The sequence below is a fragment of the Festucalex cinctus genome, chromosome 1 (genome assembly GCF_051991245.1).
Source record: "Festucalex cinctus isolate MCC-2025b chromosome 1, RoL_Fcin_1.0, whole genome shotgun sequence".
Classification (NCBI taxonomy): Eukaryota; Metazoa; Chordata; class Actinopteri; order Syngnathiformes; family Syngnathidae; genus Festucalex; species Festucalex cinctus.
The window spans coordinates 2333486-2353870 of NC_135411.1; the positions used below are offsets into that span (position 1 = coordinate 2333486).

Sequence of the window (20385 nt, forward strand, 5' to 3'; positions counted from 1 at the left end):
ACCATTCATCTGGGACAAGACGGTTTCCTTGGGAATAGGACATTCTATTGGGACCGAAACCCAGACTTGGGACAAGAACCTTTACCTACCTACTGTAAAACATTTTCTTGAGAATAAACCGAATCGGACTTGGGCACCCCGGACAAGACCATTCCCCTTGGACTGGTACCTTCTATTAGGACTACAACCCCTACATTGGACTACACACTTCTCTTGCCTCTATATCTACACGTTCTTAGGATTAGACCTTCCCCTTGTGACTCCTTGGCAGCAAATCCTTCTCTTGTGACTCGAACCCTCAATTGGGAACTTCTTTATTTGATTAGCACTGGACCAATAATCTGGGACAAGACAGTTTCCTTGGGAATAGGACATTCTATTGGTACCAAAAGCCAGACTTGGGACAAGGGCCTTTACTTGAAATGACTGTAAAACATTTTCTCGAGAATAAACTTTCTCCATTCTCTTGGCATTAGAACCTTTGCCTGAGACTATAGCATTGTCTTGGGACCAGTACATTCTCTCAGGACCAAAACCTTCACTTTGGACAAGTCCATTCCGTTAAGAGACACTCTAGATCACAACCCCTTCCTTAGACTAGAAAACCTTCCCTGGATACTATGGAATAAAAGCTTCGCTTGGGACGAAGACCTTTCCTTGGGACAATAATGTTCCCTTGGAACAAGAACATATTGGGACCGTTCACGTTCTCTTGGGACTTGTACCTTCGCTCTGGATGACAACATCTCGGGACGAGATCCTCACTTAGGAGAGGAACCTAATGTTGGGATTCATACAGTAAGTCTATGTTGTGATGACTGACCATGATGAGGGAGCTGAGCAACATGGTCTGGATCCTCTTGGTCCCCTGATGCCTGAAGCCGACAAGCCCCGCAGGTCCCGGAAGGTGAGAGGAAAAAACAAAACAAAAAACGAAAACAACAACAAGGTGAGAGTTTGTGTGAGATGGGGGGTGTTGTTGCGAGTGGATGGAAGGGGGGTCTAATCGTGTTGTGGAGGGAGGATTTGCTGTTAGCACGGTTGCTGGATTAGCTTCCCTGCTGGCCAGGACACTGACACAGCAGGATGTCCATCAGAATAACAGGGACAGTGCATGTGGCGACTCAGGATGTGCATGTGTACTTCGACTTAAGAGTATGTACATGTCATTTCTTAGGTTTTTTTTTTTGTTTTTGATACATACATAGAAAATGCGTACTTACATTCCAACGTGATGTTTTGTTACACTTTAGAATTTGAACTGATTTTCAAAATGGTGGAACCCTTAAAGAAAATTATAGACACATCGGTGCTACATTTATTTCTAGCATAACAGTAAAATGTTTGCCCCATGATGATTGTTCACCTCCTTCAGCCATCCTGCAGCTCGCTCGTTGCACGCGTCCTCTTAGCACAGGCGAGTCACATAAAACGCTCCGTGTTGTTAACATGTCTAACCGATGCTAATTAGCAACGTTATCATCGTTAACGTAAAAAATGAGACGAGGCCGCTGCTGCCCATTTAATGCGGACGCCTCGGGTCGTGATCGGGGCTAAACAGCTTACCGGTTTGGCCAAGTTTGGAGGTTTAAAAAAAAATCATGACTTTTAATATCACGGTTTACCGTCAAACCGGTTATATGCACACGTTTACTCGAGAGACCTTCAAAGACACGGATGTCATTTTGGGACTCGCCAGTCCAGAATGACTCAAATCACTCAAATGTGCTTGACACTTGGCCTAAATGTTGGCCGGTAATGTTGCCGGCAAATTAGGGGACCGTATTAGGGTTGGGGTTAGGAAACAGGATAACAAAACAAAACAAAACTTTTTTTTTAACTAATTTGCTCCCAAAAACGTATAAAAATGTTCTATTGTAACTCATCGACTCCCAGCCATTTTCACAGAAGCAATCCTCTTCGCTCCCGGCTGTTTTCCTGGATTTGGACTGATTTTGCAAGGCCCACACAATATGGTGCTCTATTGCTATCAAAACATGGAATCTACCAAAAGAAAGATGAGAGTCTCTTCTTTCATCAGGAAAAGAAAAAAATCGTATTTTTGTATCTATTTCCATTTTGCAGCAAATGGCATTAGAATATAGCTAAGTTTCATTAGTCACAAATCTATTTCGAATTCTGAGTAATAGAGCTTTTTTTCCAACATGGCCCTGGTTGATCTCTTATACTCTGTTCCCACCTGCTGGCCGTTTGTATAATAACGACCATTTCTGCAACTGTTCTTTGCAGTTGAGAGGCTGCATCAAAGCCTTCTGTATGCTCTAGCATAAAAAAAAACAAAAAAAAAGTATAATAAGTGTCCCAAAGACGTATTTATCCGTTTTTTTTTGGTTTTTTTATGCTAGAGTATACAGAAGGCTTTGATGCAGCCTCTCAATTGCAAAGAACGGTAAAAAAAAAAAAAAAAAAAAAAAAAGGTAGCTTTTCCACAAACGGCCAGCAGGTGGCAGCAAAGTAAAAGAGATCAACCAGGGCCATGTTGGAAAAAAAAATAAAAAATAAAAAAAAAAGCTCTTTTTGCCATCCTTTTCAACCGGTTTGTGAATAATTAAGAAACGTAATCTATATTCTAATGCTAATTGCTGCAAAACGGAAACCGATAGAAATATACTTTTTTTTTTTTTTTTTTCCCTGGCGAAAAAAAAAAAAGACTTTCATCCTTTCTTTTGGTAGGTTCCATGTTTTTATAGCACGAGAAGTGAAGGGGACTGCTTCTGCTTCTGGGAGTGAATGAGTTAAGAATGGCGGATAAAAATGAACACGACTAGCTTGCGGGTGACTCACCCGATCTTGACGGTGTCCAGCGTGTGGCACGGCGTCCCGTAGACGGGCACCTTGCCCATGATGAACATCATCACCTCGGCCCTCTGGTAGTCGGGCAGGTTCCCGCCGAAGAATCCTGCCGTAAAGAAAAGCGCGTCACGCCTGGGGCGCACGGCCGCGTCGGAAGGCGTGGAAAAGGCGTACCGATGGTCTGAATGATGGCGTTCTGCACGATGCGCTCGTCGCTCTCCTTGCCGCGGCCCGACGAGGCGCTGCTGGCCGAGTTGCGGCGCGAGCTCTCGCCCAGCTCCAGGTCCACGCTCATGCGCAGGTGCTTCAGCAGCGTGTTGAACACCTCCAGCACCGTCGGACCTGAACGGCGCCGACAACACGGGCGGGCGAGTGAGGGGCGTGCGCGAGGCGGGCGGGCGGGCAAACGTCCAAAACGCGGCCGCCAACGCTGGCAAACGCACGCTTTTGTGCGCTACGCTAGTACACGCTAGCACACGACTGCACACGCTAGTACATGCTACATCGGGGCTGGGCAATCTTGCATGCAAACTGAATTTTAAACATAGGTCCAGTTTATAATGTAGAAAATGTAAATAATAATAATAATAATAATAATAATAATAATAATAATAATAAAATAATGAAATAAATTATTGGAATTGTAAAAAAAATAAAAATAAAAAATACAATAAATAATAACGGTAAATAAAATATTGGAAGTGTAAAAAAATAAAAAAATAAAAATAAATAATAACGATAAATAAATTATTGGAGACGGGAAAAAAAAAAGTGCTTGAAATCAGCCAATACAATGTGACATGGACTATTTTTATATTTGTCTAATATTTAGGCAGAATTGTTTAAATCATAAAATATTTCAAACGTTCTTTCATCATTTTAAAAACACATTTAAGTGAGTTTATTTTGTAACAAAATTAAAACAAGTTTAGTTTGTGTTTTATGTACAAATGTAATTAAAAACCACTCAATGCATAAGATAAGATTTTACATTTTTTTTTGTGTTTTAAAATGGTTTATGGCCTTTTTTTTTAGGTCTTTTTTGTTTATTTTGTTTTTTGTTTGTTATTGAAAACCTTGAAAATTATAAATATAATGTTGGAAAAAAATGTAGCTGATGTAAAATTGTTTTAATAAAGTATACTACTGTCATTTCAAATTGTATTATGGAACAGAAATAAAACATTGAAGTTTATTTTGTGTTTTATGTAAAAAAAAAAATCGTTGTGAATGAAAGCAGTAGTTTGCCCAGTCCCGCTCCGGATCTACGCTTGGCCGTGCGTACCGAGCCACATGTTGGCAGGTGTGGCGTGTTCGCCGTCCGGCGCCTCGCCCGCTTTGCACTCTTGGATGCTTCCTGGCCGGCGGACATTTTGTTTGTTTTCCCAACATGGCGGGCGGGTGGCGGTGAAACACAAACAAACACACGAAAGCAGGTATGTGTTGGGACGCACAAGCCCGGTTGGTCACTTGTCCAATTCGTAAACAATTGTTGGAATATAAAAAGAAATATAAAACAAGTATTTTTTTTGACAAGGAGGAAGAAGGGCTTGATAAATAGGTGTGGAGATCATTTTTATATTGTGGGAAATGCTATGGTTACATTATGGTGCCGGTAATAGAAATAATTTTACGTTTAATATCAACTTTTCCCCATTCATTTTCAATGGGACAGACATTGAACTTTTTCGAAGTATCACTTTCCACGCCCAATTCCATACATATAACTTATCATTATTACCAAGTGTCTGATACTGCTCGGTGGCACGGTTGGTAAAGCGCATTGTCCAGTAACCAGGAGGTCATCATTTCATAATTTATCTCTCAATTTACTTCATAAGCATTCCACGTGCATTCAGCTTATTCTAGTTGTGGGAATGCTTCAGTTATTGTGATTTTTATTCTCCACACTTTTTGCCACTTAACAACTCCCACATAATGCTTCCAATTTACACTGTTCAAATTTCAACTAGCTTAAAAATTAACATCTCCCGGGGTATATATCGTGTGATAAAAAAAAAAAAAATTAGCCACCAGACGGTGCTACAACTGCACAAATGGAAATCAACCTGACTTTTTTAACGACAATATATTGTAGCAGTTTTAATATCGCAATGTCATGATACTGCTGGTGTCGTTATATCCCTAATCAACCATCATGATATGAAGGTCACGATACGATAATTATCACAATATTGTGGGGATGCTCGCGATACAAAAAAGGTCACAATATTGTAAAAACAATGATCTCAAACAAAAAAGCAAACAAAAAATTACAAATGTAATTATAGACCACTCAATGCATTTTAAATGTTTAATAAGATAAGATTTAAGGTTTTTTTGTGCGTTTTTGTAAAATGGTTTTGGTAAAAAAATGTTTAGGTCTTTTTTGTTGTATTTGTTGAGTCAACACCATTACACTCCTGTTGTAGTTGATGAGAGATTTAGGGAAATGAAATCCCTAATTCCAAAATCAGGCCCGAGGAATTTCCAGTGGCCATTTTAGGAGCAAAACTAAAAAATAAACGCGCTGAGCGATTGCGGAAGGACGGGTGAAAGTGCGTCTCCATGACTCACCCACGGAGCCTTTGGCGGCGATGGCCACCGTCTCCAGCAGCACTTGGACGATGCCGGCGCGTACCCTGGGGGTGCTCTTGTTGTGGGTGTCCAGGTGGCCCAGGACCTGCTGGATCACGTGGTGAGAGTGCTGCGCCTGCAACAACGTCAGGAGAACAACAATTTCGTTTTTTCATGGCAAAAACAATTCATAGTTGCTAACTAATGATCACTTTTATCGTTGTTTGCTTGTGTTGAGTCACAGTTGTTGTTTTAGTGCCTCATTTTGTGAAGTTTAGTGAGGACGCTGCTGGTTTCTCTATGTGCCATATAAACGGCACGGTTTGGAAGTTTATATGCCGCACGGTAAGCTGTGAAAAAGGCTTTAAACGCCCGTATTATTCAAAATACTGTTTTGAAGTTGACATGAGTAGACGTGTGCACGTGAATTTTGAGGACAATTTTTTTGCATTTTTTTTTGTCATTTTTTAAGAGACGCTTAGCTTTTGTACATTTACAGTTGTGCTCCTGAGTTTACATATTCCAACTTTCAAGCACGAATGTACGCATCAGAAACAAATTTAATTTACTTGCACTCTGAGACCTTGTTAAACTTAAAAATATTTTTTTTTTTTTTTTTTTTTTAAAGTCTGCTTTTATTTCCCCTTCAAATGGCATGAAGGATTAAAATAGAAAATAAAATTGTGGCGTGGGACATTGTATTTTTGAATTCATTGAACTGTGTGGTCTATAGAACAATATGTATTTCATCAACAAATGGAGAAAAGATCACAGGAAATTGACATTCATTTCAAAGAACGTTTTTCCTGAAAGGAACACAAGACTTGTGAAAAACTAAGCAGCTATTCTGTGAAATGGCTCATTTCAACTCTTCCCTGAAAAAAATTGCCAATTTATGTTGAGCAATTATGATTTTATAGCACTTTTTATGAATATTTTTCCCGTTACATACCGTATCGGCATTTTGGACAGTCACGTGATCGTCGCGATGTACCGCATGCGTCAAATACACATTGAATGACATGGAATGCTTTAGCCCACATTAGGAGTGGCCAACCCCCACACGGAATGACATGAAACCAGACGTTATTCTGAACAGAATTGGTGCAGTATTTGAGATTGAAGAGGTCTTTTTCTTGCACATGATGTCAGCAAATTGCCATTGAAATGAACGAAAACGGCTTGCGGTTACGCACGGGATATGTCGTCATCACGATCACGTGACCAGGTCCATGGCGGTCTCCACGGTATGTTCGAACTCTGATACTTCATCGGTTTAAAAGAAAATTCAGGGAATAAGATCCCAGAGATATTTTTGTACTTTTGCCTAATCCAAAACTGGAAAATCATTTGTAAATTTTGTATTGCTTTAAAATTCCATCCGGACAAATATTGTGATCAAATGGAGTCACCGTCGCACAATTCTACCATAATTAATGTACGCTAACAAGGTCATAAACAAACGCGGAGAGCAGCAATTCTTTTCATGAGCTGCTAGCAAAACCAACTGGCACCTTTTAATAAAGTGGAGTGTTTGTCTCGAATGTGTCTGAGAGCTATTTAAGCCTCAAGTAATTAACTCAACATTACAATTGTTGTCATAAAACAAATATTCTCATGCCGGCATATAATTATTGCATTAAGATTCTCCTGAGGTTTTGTCAATTTGTGCCTTTGGACCGTCTTGATTTGTATTTTGCTTTGTCTCACGATTAATTTATCAACGAAAATATTTGGGGGAAAATATAGAACGATTTCATCGATTGCTTGTGTGTGTGGGATACACGCGTGTTTTTTCCAGGTTTTAGTAGCATTGTGGGGACCGACTTGAACTTGTGGGGCCATTTTGCTGGACCCCACAAGTTTAGACCTCTTTTTGAGGGTCAAGACTTGTTTTTACCGTTTAGGTTTCAATTGGGTTATGGTTGAGGTTAGGGTAAGGAATGGGGGTAGGCAATCATTTTTGATGGTTGGAGTTAGGGGAAGGGGCTCATGGATTATGTCAATGAGAGGGCCCCACAAAGATAGCACCATGAGGATGTGTGTGTGTGTGTACCGGAGTTTATGTCACATCATTGGAACCATTATTCTGTGTTTTTACTATCAATAGGGGCTTTTCCACCGCAGGGACTTTTGGAGAACTTTTCAGTTTACTTTGCTAAAATTCAGTTTGCACGTTTTTCCACCAAAAACTATTTCCAGGGTAATTAAATTCCCCAGGGGCCATCTCAGGAGCAGGGTCTTGCTGAGCCAGGCTGGAACTTTGAGGGGGCGGGCTGCAATGACCAAGGCTGATTGGTTGGTCAAATTTGGCAGTGTGTTGTTTTTACACCAGCTAGGTTCATCAAACTCGTACGTCATCAAACGTATTTAAGTCAATTACAAAGAACTTAAAAATGCTGTGGAAAAACAATGATAAATTCCCAGCTGAACTTTTACAACCAAGAACTCCTGTTACCCAGAACTCAAAGATCCTGGGCTTGTTGGTGGAAAAGCAGCTATTGTGGGGACCACATGTCCTTGTGGAAACATTTTGGTGGTCCCCATTAGACCAGTCCTCTTTTTGAGAGGTCAAGACTTGGTTTGAGAATTTAGGTTTGAATTGGGTCTTGGTTGGGGTTAGGGTTAGGCAATCATTTGTGATAGTTAAGGTCACTTCCTGTTGAAATCGGGTCACTTCCTGTTGAAATAAGTAAGGTCACTTCTAGGTCACTTTCTTTCGAAATCAGGTCACTTTCTATTGAAATCGTGTCACTTCCGGGTCACTTCTTGTTGAAATCAGGTCACTCCCTGTTGGTTTTAGAGCACATCTGGGTCACTTCCTATTGAAACAGGTCACTTCTGGGTCACTTCCTGTTGAAATCAGGCCACTTCTTGTTGAAATAAGGTCACTTGTAGGTCACTTTCTATTGAAATAAGGTCACTTGTAGGTCACTTCCTATTGAAATTAGGCCAGTTCATGTTGAAATTAGGTCACTTCTGGGTCACTTCCTGTTGAAACAGGTCACTTCCTGTTGAAATTGGGTCCCTTTCCGGGTCACTTCCTGTTGATTTTAAAGCACTTCTGGGTCACTCCCTGTTGAAATCAGGCCACTTCCTGTTGAAATCAGGTCACTTCCTGTTGAAATCAGGTCACTTCCTATTGAAATGGGGTCACTTCCCGGTCGCTTCCTGTTGAAATCAAGCCACTGCCGGTTAAAATCAAGTCACTTCCGGGTCACTTCCTATTGATTTTAGAGCACTTCTAGGTCCCTTCCCGTTGAAACAGGTCACCTCCTATTGATTTCAGACCACTTCTGGGTCACGTCCTGTTGAAATCGGGTCACTTCCTGTTGAAATCAGGTCACTTCCTGTTGATTTTAGAGCAGTTCTAGGTCACTTCCTGTTAAAACAGGTCACTTCCTGTTGAAATCAGGTAACTTCCTGTTGATTTTAGACCACTTCCAGGTCACTTCCTGTTGAAATAAGGTCTTGAGCACGCAACTTCTTGCCTCGCAACCATGAAAATGGGCGTGTACAATGGTTGCTCCATGACCGGTTTCTTCTTTGGTACATTAATTTGATGGGGCACATGTTCATTTGGAAGATTTTATGAAGTAGATGAGGCAGGTCGATCAGATGGATATGCTTATTAAGATTGGACAGACTTGAAATGTGAAATTGTATGTTTGTGAGCAACTGTGAGATGATCATGCTGCAGGTGAGCTGAACGAGGAAGGAGGCTGACCTGGATGGAGTACATGATGATCCTGAAGCAGGAAACGGCAAACTCGTTGGGCTCCCACAGGTGATGGTTGTCCAGGTGACTGTGGGAGCAAAAAAAAAAAAAGTCACGTCGTCATTAAGTCACGCGACTTGACTTGACTCACAGGAAGTTGATCCAAGGTCATACCGCCACCCCCACCCCACCGGAGGCTGTCACGTCTGCGAGCCACAGCTGCCGCTCGCCTCCCGACGAGGAAGACGGCAGCTGGCCTGACGCCTTTCATTCCCTGAGGTCTGCTGGTGGAATGGGGGGGGGAGGGGCTACCTGTCAATCATATGGATGGCATGACTGTAACGCTGGGCTAGTAAATGCTAATTGAGCTTTAAATTCACTTGCGATTGGCAGCAGATTTGGACCGGACCCTGCTGCAAACTGTAATTGCCTCTCGGTGGCACCAGGTGGCGCAAAGCCCTACTTGTGGATACATCATGAAAAACATCTGACATCACAATCTGTCAACCAATATTTTTTCAATTATAATCCTGCTCAATATGCATATCGCATGGGCAAATATTGCGATAGATATTTTTTTTCAATGTATATTGTGCAGCCCTAATATACAGCCACTTTAACGGCTCCATTGTTCATGACTTATTGAGCAATTACTTGGCGGGTCGCTAGGGGAAATGGACGCAAGCTTTTTTATTATATTCTAATTATATATATTATTTATTTGTGTTTAGTATTATGTTAATGTATATTTTTATATATTAAATATATTAATATATTGTGTATATTATATTTATATTTTTATTATAATATGAATTATTATTTCATTATTTATTATTTACTTTTTTATTAATATTTATTGATATTTCTTTTGTTATTTATGTATTTATATTATTATTTTAGAGTAGTTTTATTGTAGATTATCATGGATTTATAACCTGTGCAATATACCAATAATGGTGGTATGGTCATATCATGAGATATTCGTTATCGTGAGCCTTGCATCACGTATCGTATCGTATCGTGAGGTAGCCCACCCCGAATGGACAGTAAAAGTATGACTTGTATCGCATGCAAAAAAAAGCTCAGCATCCATTTTCAACAAACTCCTCAGTCAAGCTGCAGTCCAATGTGACGTCAATGTAAACCCCCCATCCAATCCTCCTCCCGCTCCTTCCCCCACGATGAACCCCGGTGCTTCTATTTATAGAAACAATCCTCCCTCCCCCCTGCGGGAGGAGATGAAGCCTGGCCGGTGACAGCACAAAAGAGAGACAAAAAGTCATGAGAAGACGGAGACGCCCACGTCAAGCGACACTTGCTTTGGTTGACCGCTGGAGGGCACAACAACGCCGCCTCGGACCCTATGAAAAACAAAATTAAACCGCCTTGCCGTGCAGAGGGAGAGCAGAGAGTTGACCTTGAGATTAACCTGAGATGATTAATAAACAGGGCCGGGCGCTCTTGCTTGATGGATTGAAAAGGAACAATTAACACGCATCTAATCACTCGCTCGCTCTTCTCACGTCACAGGACACAAATTCATCACTTTGCGTGCGTGTAGTTGACATGCATCGTTTAACTCATTGACTGGCAGCCATTTTCACAGAAGCAAGCCCCTTCACTCCCCCAGCTGTTTGACTGGATTTGGACTGATTTTGCAAGGCCCACAGAATACTCTGTTCTACTGCTATAGAAAAGAAAGATTACAGTCTCTTCTTTCAGCAGGACAAAAATAAGGTCACTTCTAGGTCAACTTCCTATTGAAATCAGGTCACTTCCTGTTGATTTTAGACCTCTCCTGGGTCACTTCCTGTTGAAATTGAGTCACTTCCTGTTGAATTAAGGTCACTTCTAGGTCACTTCCTATTGAAATCAGGTCACTTCCTGTCAAAATCGGGTCACTTCCGGGTCACTTCCTGTTGAAATCAGGTCACTTCTGGGTCACTTCCTCTTGATTTTAGAGCACAGCTGGGTCACTTGCTGTTGAAACAGGTCGCTTCCTATTGATTTCAGACTACTTCTGGGTCACTTCCTGTTTCAATCATATCACTTCCTGTTGATTTTGGACCACTCCTGGGTCACTTCCTGTTGAATTAAGGTCACTTCGAGGTCACTTCCTATTGAAATCAGGTTACTTCCTGTTGAAATTGGGTCACTTCCTGTTGAGTTGAGTTGAGTTCCCCTTCATCTGGATTTGAAACATAGAAGGGCCAAAACATGCCCTTTGAAAATTAAACTGCACTAAAAAAAAATAAATAAAAATTAGCCACCAGAGGGTGCTAGAACTGCACAAATGGAAATCAACCCGACTTCTTTTTTCAACAGATGTGCTGCTTTAGACGATATATTGCGGCAGTTTTCATATCGCGATATCACGATATCGCCGTGATCGTTTCATGATCCCTAGTTGCAACTTGCAAAGTTGCAAGTCGAAAAGGAGTTGTCGTTTGTTTGTTGCCGCTACTCACACGAGCACGGGCCTGACGGCGTTGTTCATGTTGCCGTAGGCGGCGCGTCCCAGCAGCTCTCGGAAGCAGCTTTCGGCCAGCGTGGACGGATTCTCGTCGCCGTCTTGACCGCCGGACACGCACGGCGTGCTCGGATGCACCGCCCCCACCCTGACAAACACACAATAAAAAATTTAAAAAAAACAACAACATTTAGTAGGACTGCAATCAACGGTTACTTTCAGAACCGGTTGTTTTTCGATGATGCAATACATGGGAATAACAGAACTAGGGCTGCACGATATTGGAAAAATATGCGATATAGTCGCTGAATATAGCGATATGATATTATTTGGATATTTAACACATACCTAAAGAAATGACATTTTTATTATCCAATGAAGGAAACTATGTTTTGCATTTGTATTATTAGAGTTGGAACAACCGATGGAACTAGGGGCGTGGAAACAAAATAAAAAGAGAGGGTGAGGAGGGGATTCCCCCCCCCCAACCCCCCCAGAGAGTGCAGTAGTGAATTGTATCAGTCAGTTCCTCTCCTCGCGACCTTTGAACTGAGTGTCTTCTCTCCTTTTTTGTCATTTTTAATAAATGTCAAACAGGTCAACCTGACAGTCTGACTGGTCAAATTGAGATCAAAGCGTATAAAATTCCATATCAAACTTATTGCATGTTTTTGCAATATGCATATTGCATAGGCCAATACCGCAATATCAATATTTTTCAATATATTGTGCAGCCCTAAATAGAACATTGGGTCATTTTTCTTTATTCAAAAAGAGGAGGACATTATTTGTTATTGAAAATGCAAAAAAGCATAAACACAAACTGACCATGATTCACTTCCTGGTTTGGTCCGTAGCATGCGACAAAAAAAAAATTAAAAAAAAATCGGAAAAACGCTGATCCTTGTTTTCCAAAGTAAAAGGAGATTTTTGCAAATGTCTTACTTTGAAAAGCTACAAAATTAATCGATTACTGTTGAGAGGCTTCTGAGAATTTGCGCAATTTTATATAAAATAAAGCTGCTAAACAAGAGTTGTTGATTAATTGGATTATTAATGTTTCCGTCTTCAAAATGGGCATCCGTCAATCGTCAACAAAATGAACGTCCGTCATTGACGGATTGCCAAATTTATTGATGATTACATTGATGGACAAAAAATCCCCTCCAGTCAATTTTGATTTTTTTTCAACTTTCCCGTCAATCGCCAACAAAATGGGCGGAACCTCCGTCGATATTGACGGAATGCCCGATTTTTCTGAAAAATCGGTGAGCTACGTATGGTGTGGAGTTTGCCCGCAATGCGAGCCGGAGGGCAGTTTGATGTCAATTTCAGTCGACAGCACAAAATGGCAGCCCTGAATGAAAATGGATATAACTGGTCTTAAAAAGAAAAAGGAAAAAAAAAAACATGACATGGATTAAGACCCTGTTTACGTTCCTCAAACAAATCTTGCACAGACAGAACTGCCTCAAGACTTGCGAGTGTCCAAATGAAAGACGGCGAGGACGTTAAACGGCCGTAATGCATATGCCAAGTCTGGAGTGGCGCTGTTGCACCGCCACAGGGAGTTAACGGAAAGCGTAGAAGAAGAATCAGCCAAGAAGACGAACCGCTGAGCTGAATAGCCGATAGGCCGAGACTTCTGAGGTCATGAGGCTCCTCCCAACAAACGATACATTTACAATACCGAAATTGGAAAACATTTCAACTTTTAACTTGACATTACTTTTAACGTTGGCATCATGTGGGGACAGACGCTCCAGTCGGTACCGAGAGAAAATCATCATCCTTAACCGGGGGAGAAGCTGCCAAAAGAGGAAGACGGAAAGGGAAGGAAAATGTCTGACCGGGTCTAAAAATAGATTTCTGTTGACATGGAAACTACCTCCACCGCAAAAAAAAAAAAAAAAAAGTCAGTGAAAACAGTGGTATCCGAAATCATCTTTCACCAATGAAATTCCATCAATCGAGCCTGTGTGCTTGACGACAATCTTGTGCCCGGGTCAAATTGACCCGTGCTATGCTTCATTTGGAAAACGCGGTCCGATGAACTGCTTTTTGTTGCAAATATTTCAAGTCAAGCATTTCAACCAAGTGAAATCGTCCCATTGCTACGAGCTCTTGATTCACTTTGACCCGCGCGATGTTTCAGCTTCCAAACGCATTCTGATCCTTATACAGGATCACCATTAACAACTTTCAATGCAAATATGGCAAAATGAACATTTGAATGCCTGTTGATGAATGAATGAATGAATGAATGAATGAATGAATGAAAGTTCGTTCGGTCGAACAAACGGAAATTGTATTCGGTTCATTAGCAAGAGAAATAAAAAAACATTTTAATGCATGCAAATATGTCAAAACGAAACATTTTAATGCCTGTTGATGAGTGAATGAATGAATGAATGAATGAATGAATATTTTATTCAGTTCATTGGCAAGATAAATTAAAAATTAAATAAACCAAATAACATTTTAATGCACGCAAATATGTGAAAACGAACATTTTTAATTCCTGTTGATGGATGGATGGATGGATGGATGGATGGATGGATGAATGAATGAATGAATGAATTAAAATTTTATTCAGTTCATTGGCAAGATAAATGAAAAATTCAATCAACCAAATAAAAATTTCATTCACACAAAATGTCAAAACGAACCATTTTAATGCCTGTTGATGAAATAATGAATGAATGAATGAATGAATGAATGATTATTTCATTCGGTTCATTTGAAAGATAAATTAAAAATTCAGTAGACCAAATACAATTTTCATTCATGCAAATGTGTCAAAATGAAACATTTTAATGCGGGCTGATGAATGAATGAATGAATGAATGAATGAATGGAATGAAAGTTCATTCGTTCGAACAAACGGAAATTGTATTCGGTTCATTAGCAAGATAAATAAAAAAACATAACATTTGAATGCATGCAAATTATTTGTAGTTCTTCAATTTCAAATGGGTCAATTTGACCCGAGCTCTATTTTTATTGTGCCAAAAAGCATTCTGATAAACAGTTAACATTTGAATTGAAAAGAATGTCAAAGTGAAGCATTGTAAAATAAGAAGTTTCATCACAACATTTTGACCCCTCTAAAGGATCCAGAAGTTTGAATACTGTATTCCCAAACAACCCAATGTTAATTTCTTGAAATCTAAACATAAACAAACAAACAAGCAAAGGTATATTATACCTGTCCATGTCGTCGGCGTCCTGCATGTTGAAGAGCATGGACGGGATGAGTTTGTCCATGTGCTGCGGCTCCCAGATGATGGCCTGCAGTTCGTCGTTGACCGTCTTTCGGACCACCCCCTGCAGACCCTTGATGCCCGCCACGCGGATCCTCAAACGCACAGATATGATATTGTGGCAGTTTTAAAATCACGATTTGGGCGCTTATCGTTAACATCCCCAGCGACACGTTGCTATCTAGAAGATCGACAGCTACGCAGTATTCCACAGATTAAAAATGTCTTTCACAGAGCAGAAGTTAACAGCGATGACACGACTTGCCCGGTGTCAAGGTAGCCAACCTGGTCCTGGTGTCCGGGTCCTCGTGGGTGGAGTGGCACATGGCGCTGAACTGGGACACAAAGAAGTCGTAGCGGCGGTGGTAGGATGGCGTGTCCTCCTCGATGTTGGCAAACTTCACAAACTGGCCGCAGGCGGTAACAAAACACAAAAACTCGTCAGTGACACAGTTGATATGAAATAACCGCTTGCATGACATGAACAAAATGAACAAAATGAACAAAATGATCATTTGTCGTTTGCTGGAGTTAGTGGGTGACATTCATTCATAAAGTACAAATTACTGGTGCAAGAGAGAGAGCGAAAGAGAGAGAGGGAGAGAGAGCAAGAGAGAGCGAAAGAGAGAGAGAGAGAGAGAGAGAGGGAGAGAGCGAGAGAGAGAGCGAGGGAGAGAGTAAGAGAGTGAGAGAGAGTGAGAGAGCGAGAGAGAGCGAGAGAGAGAGAGAGAGAGAGAGAGCGTGCGAGAGAGAGAGAGAGAGCGTGTGTGTGTGTGAGAGAGAGAGAGAGAGAGAGAGAGAGAGAGTGAGAGAGAGAGAAAGAGAGAGAGAGCGAGGGAGAGAGTAAGAGAGTGAGAGCGAGGGAGAGAGTAAGAGAGTGAGAGAGCGAGAGAGAAAGAGAGAGAGCTAGTGAAAGAGTGCAAGAGAGTGATTGAGTGAGTGAGAGAGTGAGAGAGCGAGAGCGTGTGAGAGAGAGAGAGCGAGTGAAAGAGTGCAAGAGAGTGAGTGATTGAGTGAGTGAGAGAGTGAGAGAGCGAGAGCGTGTGAGAGAGAGAGAGAGCGAGTGAAAGAGTGCAAGAGAGTGAGTGAGTGAGTGAGTGAGAGAGCGAGAGCGTGTGAGAGAGAGAGAGAGAGAGAGAGAGAGAGCAAGAGAGTGAGCGAGTGAGAGAGCCAGTGAGAGAGCGAGTGAGAGAGCGTGCGAGAGAGAGAGAGAGAGAGAGAGTGAAAGAGAGTGCAAGAGAGTGAGTGAGAGTGCGAGAGAGCGAGAGAGAGAGAGCGACTGAAAGAGAGTGCAAGAGAGTGAGTGAGTGAGTGAGTGAGTGAGTGAGTGAGTGAGTGAGCGAGCGAGCGAGAGATTGAGAGAGAGTGATGTACCATACTGGTGGAGCGCCAAGAGGATCCTTCGGGGAAGCTGATATTGAAATGAGTGTTCTGGCTTTGTGCCTAATGAGCAGCTTTCAAGCCGCCATCTTTGTTTGTTTTTTTCTTTTTCCTGCCCCGTGACGCATACAACGAACGGCCCACGCAAACTGCTACTGTGAGGAAAATGTCACGAACCCGAGAGTGAACCCCACTCTCAGGCGCCAGCCACCCTGCCTACAACCTGCCCGCTCCTCCGTCAGCCTCCAAATACCAAAAACCACAAAAAAAAAAAACCCAAAGAAAAGAGCGCTCATAAATAAAACTCACACTCGTAAATAATGCAGCTGAGCCTCCTGCCGAGATCAACCGCCTACAGTGGAGCAGCCGAAGAGAGAGAAAAAAAAAAAGAATGTTTTTTGACAAGATTTGAGCAGCAGCACGCCTGCCTCGTGTCGACCACGTTTGCCTCGCAGGCACCAGATCCGGGTTTGACTCCCTGCCGGAACATTTGCGTGGCGTTCTGCCAGACACTGACGTTTACTGGCGACCAATCCATCGTTGACTGACAACCACTCCATTTGCTTGACATTGGCTGGCGACCAGTCCGTCGTTTGTCTGTTTTATTTGAATTTTCAACTCAACTTTATTGACAAAACGCTTGAAAACAAGCATTGCTGCATACAAAGTGCTGTACAAGAAACAGAAATCGGTCATGCAGTAAACTGTTTTTTTTTGTTTTAAATTAAAACTAAGATAAGTACAAATTTATTACTTCAGATATTTTGAAATTTTTGACTACCTGCGTGGAAAACACTTGCTTGTTTTTAATTGAACTTTTGGAAATTGCCCCTGGAACTTGTTAGATTAAAAAAAAAAAAAAATGCTGTCTATTGGCTAATATTAAAATAAATAAATACATAAATAAATAAAAATATTTTACTAACCCTAAAAGTTAAACATATGCTTTAAAATTCCTCCAAAAATGAAGAACTGGAGTTTTCCAAATTTTGATGCGAATATTTTCCCTTTTAAGTGAAAAAGGAATATCGGCTCCAAATCGGTTATCGGCGCCCTTGACTACTAATAATCAGTATCAGTATGGCCCCGGAAAAAAAACAAAAACAACAAACATATCTGTCTATCTGTAATCTATTGTTTGTGTATATATTGTGAGATTGACTGGCGACCAGTTGCTTGTTTCTGGAATTCCAGATAAGAAGTCTGTCCGTCCGTCCGTCCGTCCGTCTATTTCCCCTCCTTTTGGCGTTGTTGACCTTGAAGAGTCACGCGAAGATGGCGGCGCGTCTGACATTTGCCGGCGGCGCTTGCGGGCTCGTCATCATAATAACGGTGGCGATGTGGCGCACGATGTGATAAAAGACATTTTCAGTTCAATTAGCGGCTTAAGCGCAAGCTAACGTGCGCCGGCGGGCAGACTGCTCGATGCCATTATCGTGCCACAAAAAGAAGTCAACTCAAAATCTACTTTGTATTTGAGTGCTGACAAACAAGATGGCCAAAAAAGAATATGAGTGAATCGGTTTGGAATCAACATCAACTTGGTGTGGAGTGAAAATGACATCAATGTCGCTCAGGTCTCAAGTAACGTCCAATCGCAGCTCAGCTTCACAAAACAGGTGCGCTGTGATTGGTCGTTCGTTGCCCGAGCAACTGTGACGTCATCTTCAGTTGACAGCAAAGTGGCTAAATGGCCGCCCCGCCTGAGATGGATCAAAACGGGCGCCATTTTGCTACATAACTTGGATTTCACAAATGTAATATTCATCAGAATGTTATGATTAGACTAGTGAGGTTGCATATCTTTTTTTTAATTATTGTCCAGAAATGTTTCAGGTTGACTTCCACTTTGAAAATATTTTTTTGGATTGTACATTTAGATACAAAATGTAGAATTAATTACCTTTTCAATGTGATTGAAACTTTTAATCGAATGACAAAACATTTCATTTATTTTAATAACACTAACAATAACAGAAATAACAAGAATAATATTATATATATTATATGCATATATCCCTTGTGAGGAGTAAACGGTTAAGAAGATGGATGGATGGATATTAATAATAATTATTATTAATAATATATCACATTATATACAACATATTATATAATTCTTTTTTTTTACTAAATTATATATATATATATATATTATGAAAAATATATTATATATACACATTTTTTAATTAAATTATATTGTATTATTTATATTAATTATATTATGTATACTGTATTTATAATTAATATAATAAGAATAATAATGTATATTATATGTATAAAATATATAATTAATATCAATTAATAATAATAGATTACATATAATTATGTTATATAACTGTTTAATTCAAGAAAATTAAACAAAACATTAAACTATGCATTTATAATTTATAAGTCTATATTAGTAGTATGTATTATTATATAACTGTAAAATATCTATATTATATATACATTATTTTTTTATTAAATGATATTGTATTATTTATATTAATTATATTAAGTATATTTATAATTAATATAATTATATACATATATAATTAATATTAATTAATAAAATAATATAATCATTATATATAATATTATATAATTATGTTATCTAACATAATATTGTTTAATTACAAAAAATAAAGCATTATTATATTTAAAAAAATGCTTTTTTGAACGTCGACTTCGACACAAAATGTCAAATGAATCGCCTTTTAAACGTGATTGAAACTTTTCATTGACGGCACAATAAAAGACGATGTTTCTAAAGCTCGCACCGAGGAGCAACTCGGAAATCCAAAACGTTTTCCTTCCACAGTACGCCGTTTGCTCCACAGGATGGCGTTCTCACCGAGTTGGTCCCCAGAACCTGCAGGTCCGCTTCCCTGGACTCCAGCAGCTTGGCCACCATGTGCAGGAAGCTCTCCACGAAGGGTTTGATGCTCTGCGAGTGGCACGCCATCAGCAGCTGGTCCAGGGCCTCCATGGCAATCACCACGTTCCTGAAAACACCTCCATATTAGCTTGACAGCCTGATGCTAACATAATGCTAGCGAAGCAACGCCAAACCCTTGCAAAAGCCGCTACCGCTATCGCTTCATGGGATGCTAACGTGGCATGCTAACAACATGGTCGCTAACATGCCAGAGGGCTAAGGACGTTCCAGAATGCTAACAGCACTGTGCTAGCACGTATTTGTTGTTACCACTTTTTTATGTTAAATTTTTTAAAGTTTGTTGAATAATGTTTTAAGACTGTTAGTTTGTAACCTATTTTTATTTTATTTTTTTCCTCTGAATGTTAACTATTGTTTTTTGATGCTTATGTGTTGTCTTTCCTCGTGTAAAGCACATTGAGTTGCCTTGTGTATGAAATGTGCTATACAAATAAACTTGCCTTGCCTTGCCTTGCCTTGCTTCCTGATTGTGTACAGGTTGCTTTTTAATTGGCTCATATCAAAATCGACGGAGAAATGGCTCGGGAGTCGGCGGCATCAAGATTTTTAGATGTTCAATCCGCTTTATACGGATTGGGCCCAGTGAGAATTTTGTTTGGGACGCGTTTGTGTCCCAAAGACGTATTTATACGTTTTTTGTTTTTGTTTTTTTTTTATGCTAGAGCATACAGAAGGCTTTGATGCAGCAAAATGGTAGTAATTACAAAAAAGGCCAGCAGGTGGCAGCAGAGTATAAGAGATCAGCCAGGGCCATGTTGCAACAAGCTCTTTTTGCCATCGTTTTCACCAGCAGTGTGGAAATTGATGAAACTTAGCTCTCTTCTAATGCGAATTGCTGCAAAACGCAAACAGATAGAAACATATTTTTTCCCACCTGATGAAAGAAGAGACTCTCATCTTTCTTTTGGTAGGTTCCATGATTTGATAGCAGTAGCACACAATATTCTGTGGGCCTTGCAAAATCCAGTAAAACAGACGGGAGCAAAGGGGGTTGCTTCTGTCAATATGGCCGCCAGTCAATGAGTTCAAGTCAGAATTCTAAGAATAAAGTGAGAGTCCTGCCAACCCTTTCTTTTCTTTTTTTTTCCACTGCACTGGCACTAATCCTCTTCCGTAACTCTGAAGATTGGCGGCCCATATTATCCGAGCAAAAGCCACTCTCAAATCCCCTCAGACGACAGGATAATATTAGACCACAATCTTACAAATACTTGATATGAGATAG

General features: G+C 40.5%; 1 protein-coding gene across 6 annotated transcripts in view; it reads right to left on the bottom strand.

Annotated features, from left to right (window-relative positions):
* The window catches only part of efr3a (EFR3 homolog A (S. cerevisiae)), a 51214-nt gene that overhangs the window by 13831 nt on the left and 16998 nt on the right, over positions 1 to 20385 (bottom strand). For 4 of the 6 annotated variants that reach the window (XM_077505955.1, XM_077505917.1, XM_077505907.1 and 1 more), the window contains exons 4-13: positions 19056 to 19206; positions 15128 to 15249; positions 14788 to 14937; positions 11578 to 11727; positions 9119 to 9197; positions 5392 to 5527; positions 4100 to 4171; positions 2989 to 3156; positions 2806 to 2920; positions 824 to 875 (exon numbers count right to left, since the gene is read on the bottom strand). In XM_077505955.1, the coding sequence (XP_077362081.1) occupies positions 824 to 875; positions 2806 to 2920; positions 2989 to 3156; positions 4100 to 4171; positions 5392 to 5527; positions 9119 to 9197; positions 11578 to 11727; positions 14788 to 14937; positions 15128 to 15249; positions 19056 to 19206 (1195 nt within the window). The remainder of the gene's footprint in view (positions 1 to 823; positions 876 to 2805; positions 2921 to 2988; positions 3157 to 4099; positions 4172 to 5391; positions 5528 to 9118; positions 9198 to 11577; positions 11728 to 14787; positions 14938 to 15127; positions 15250 to 19055; positions 19207 to 20385) is intronic. The other 2 variants (XM_077505936.1, XM_077505945.1) reach the window with 1 other exon arrangement.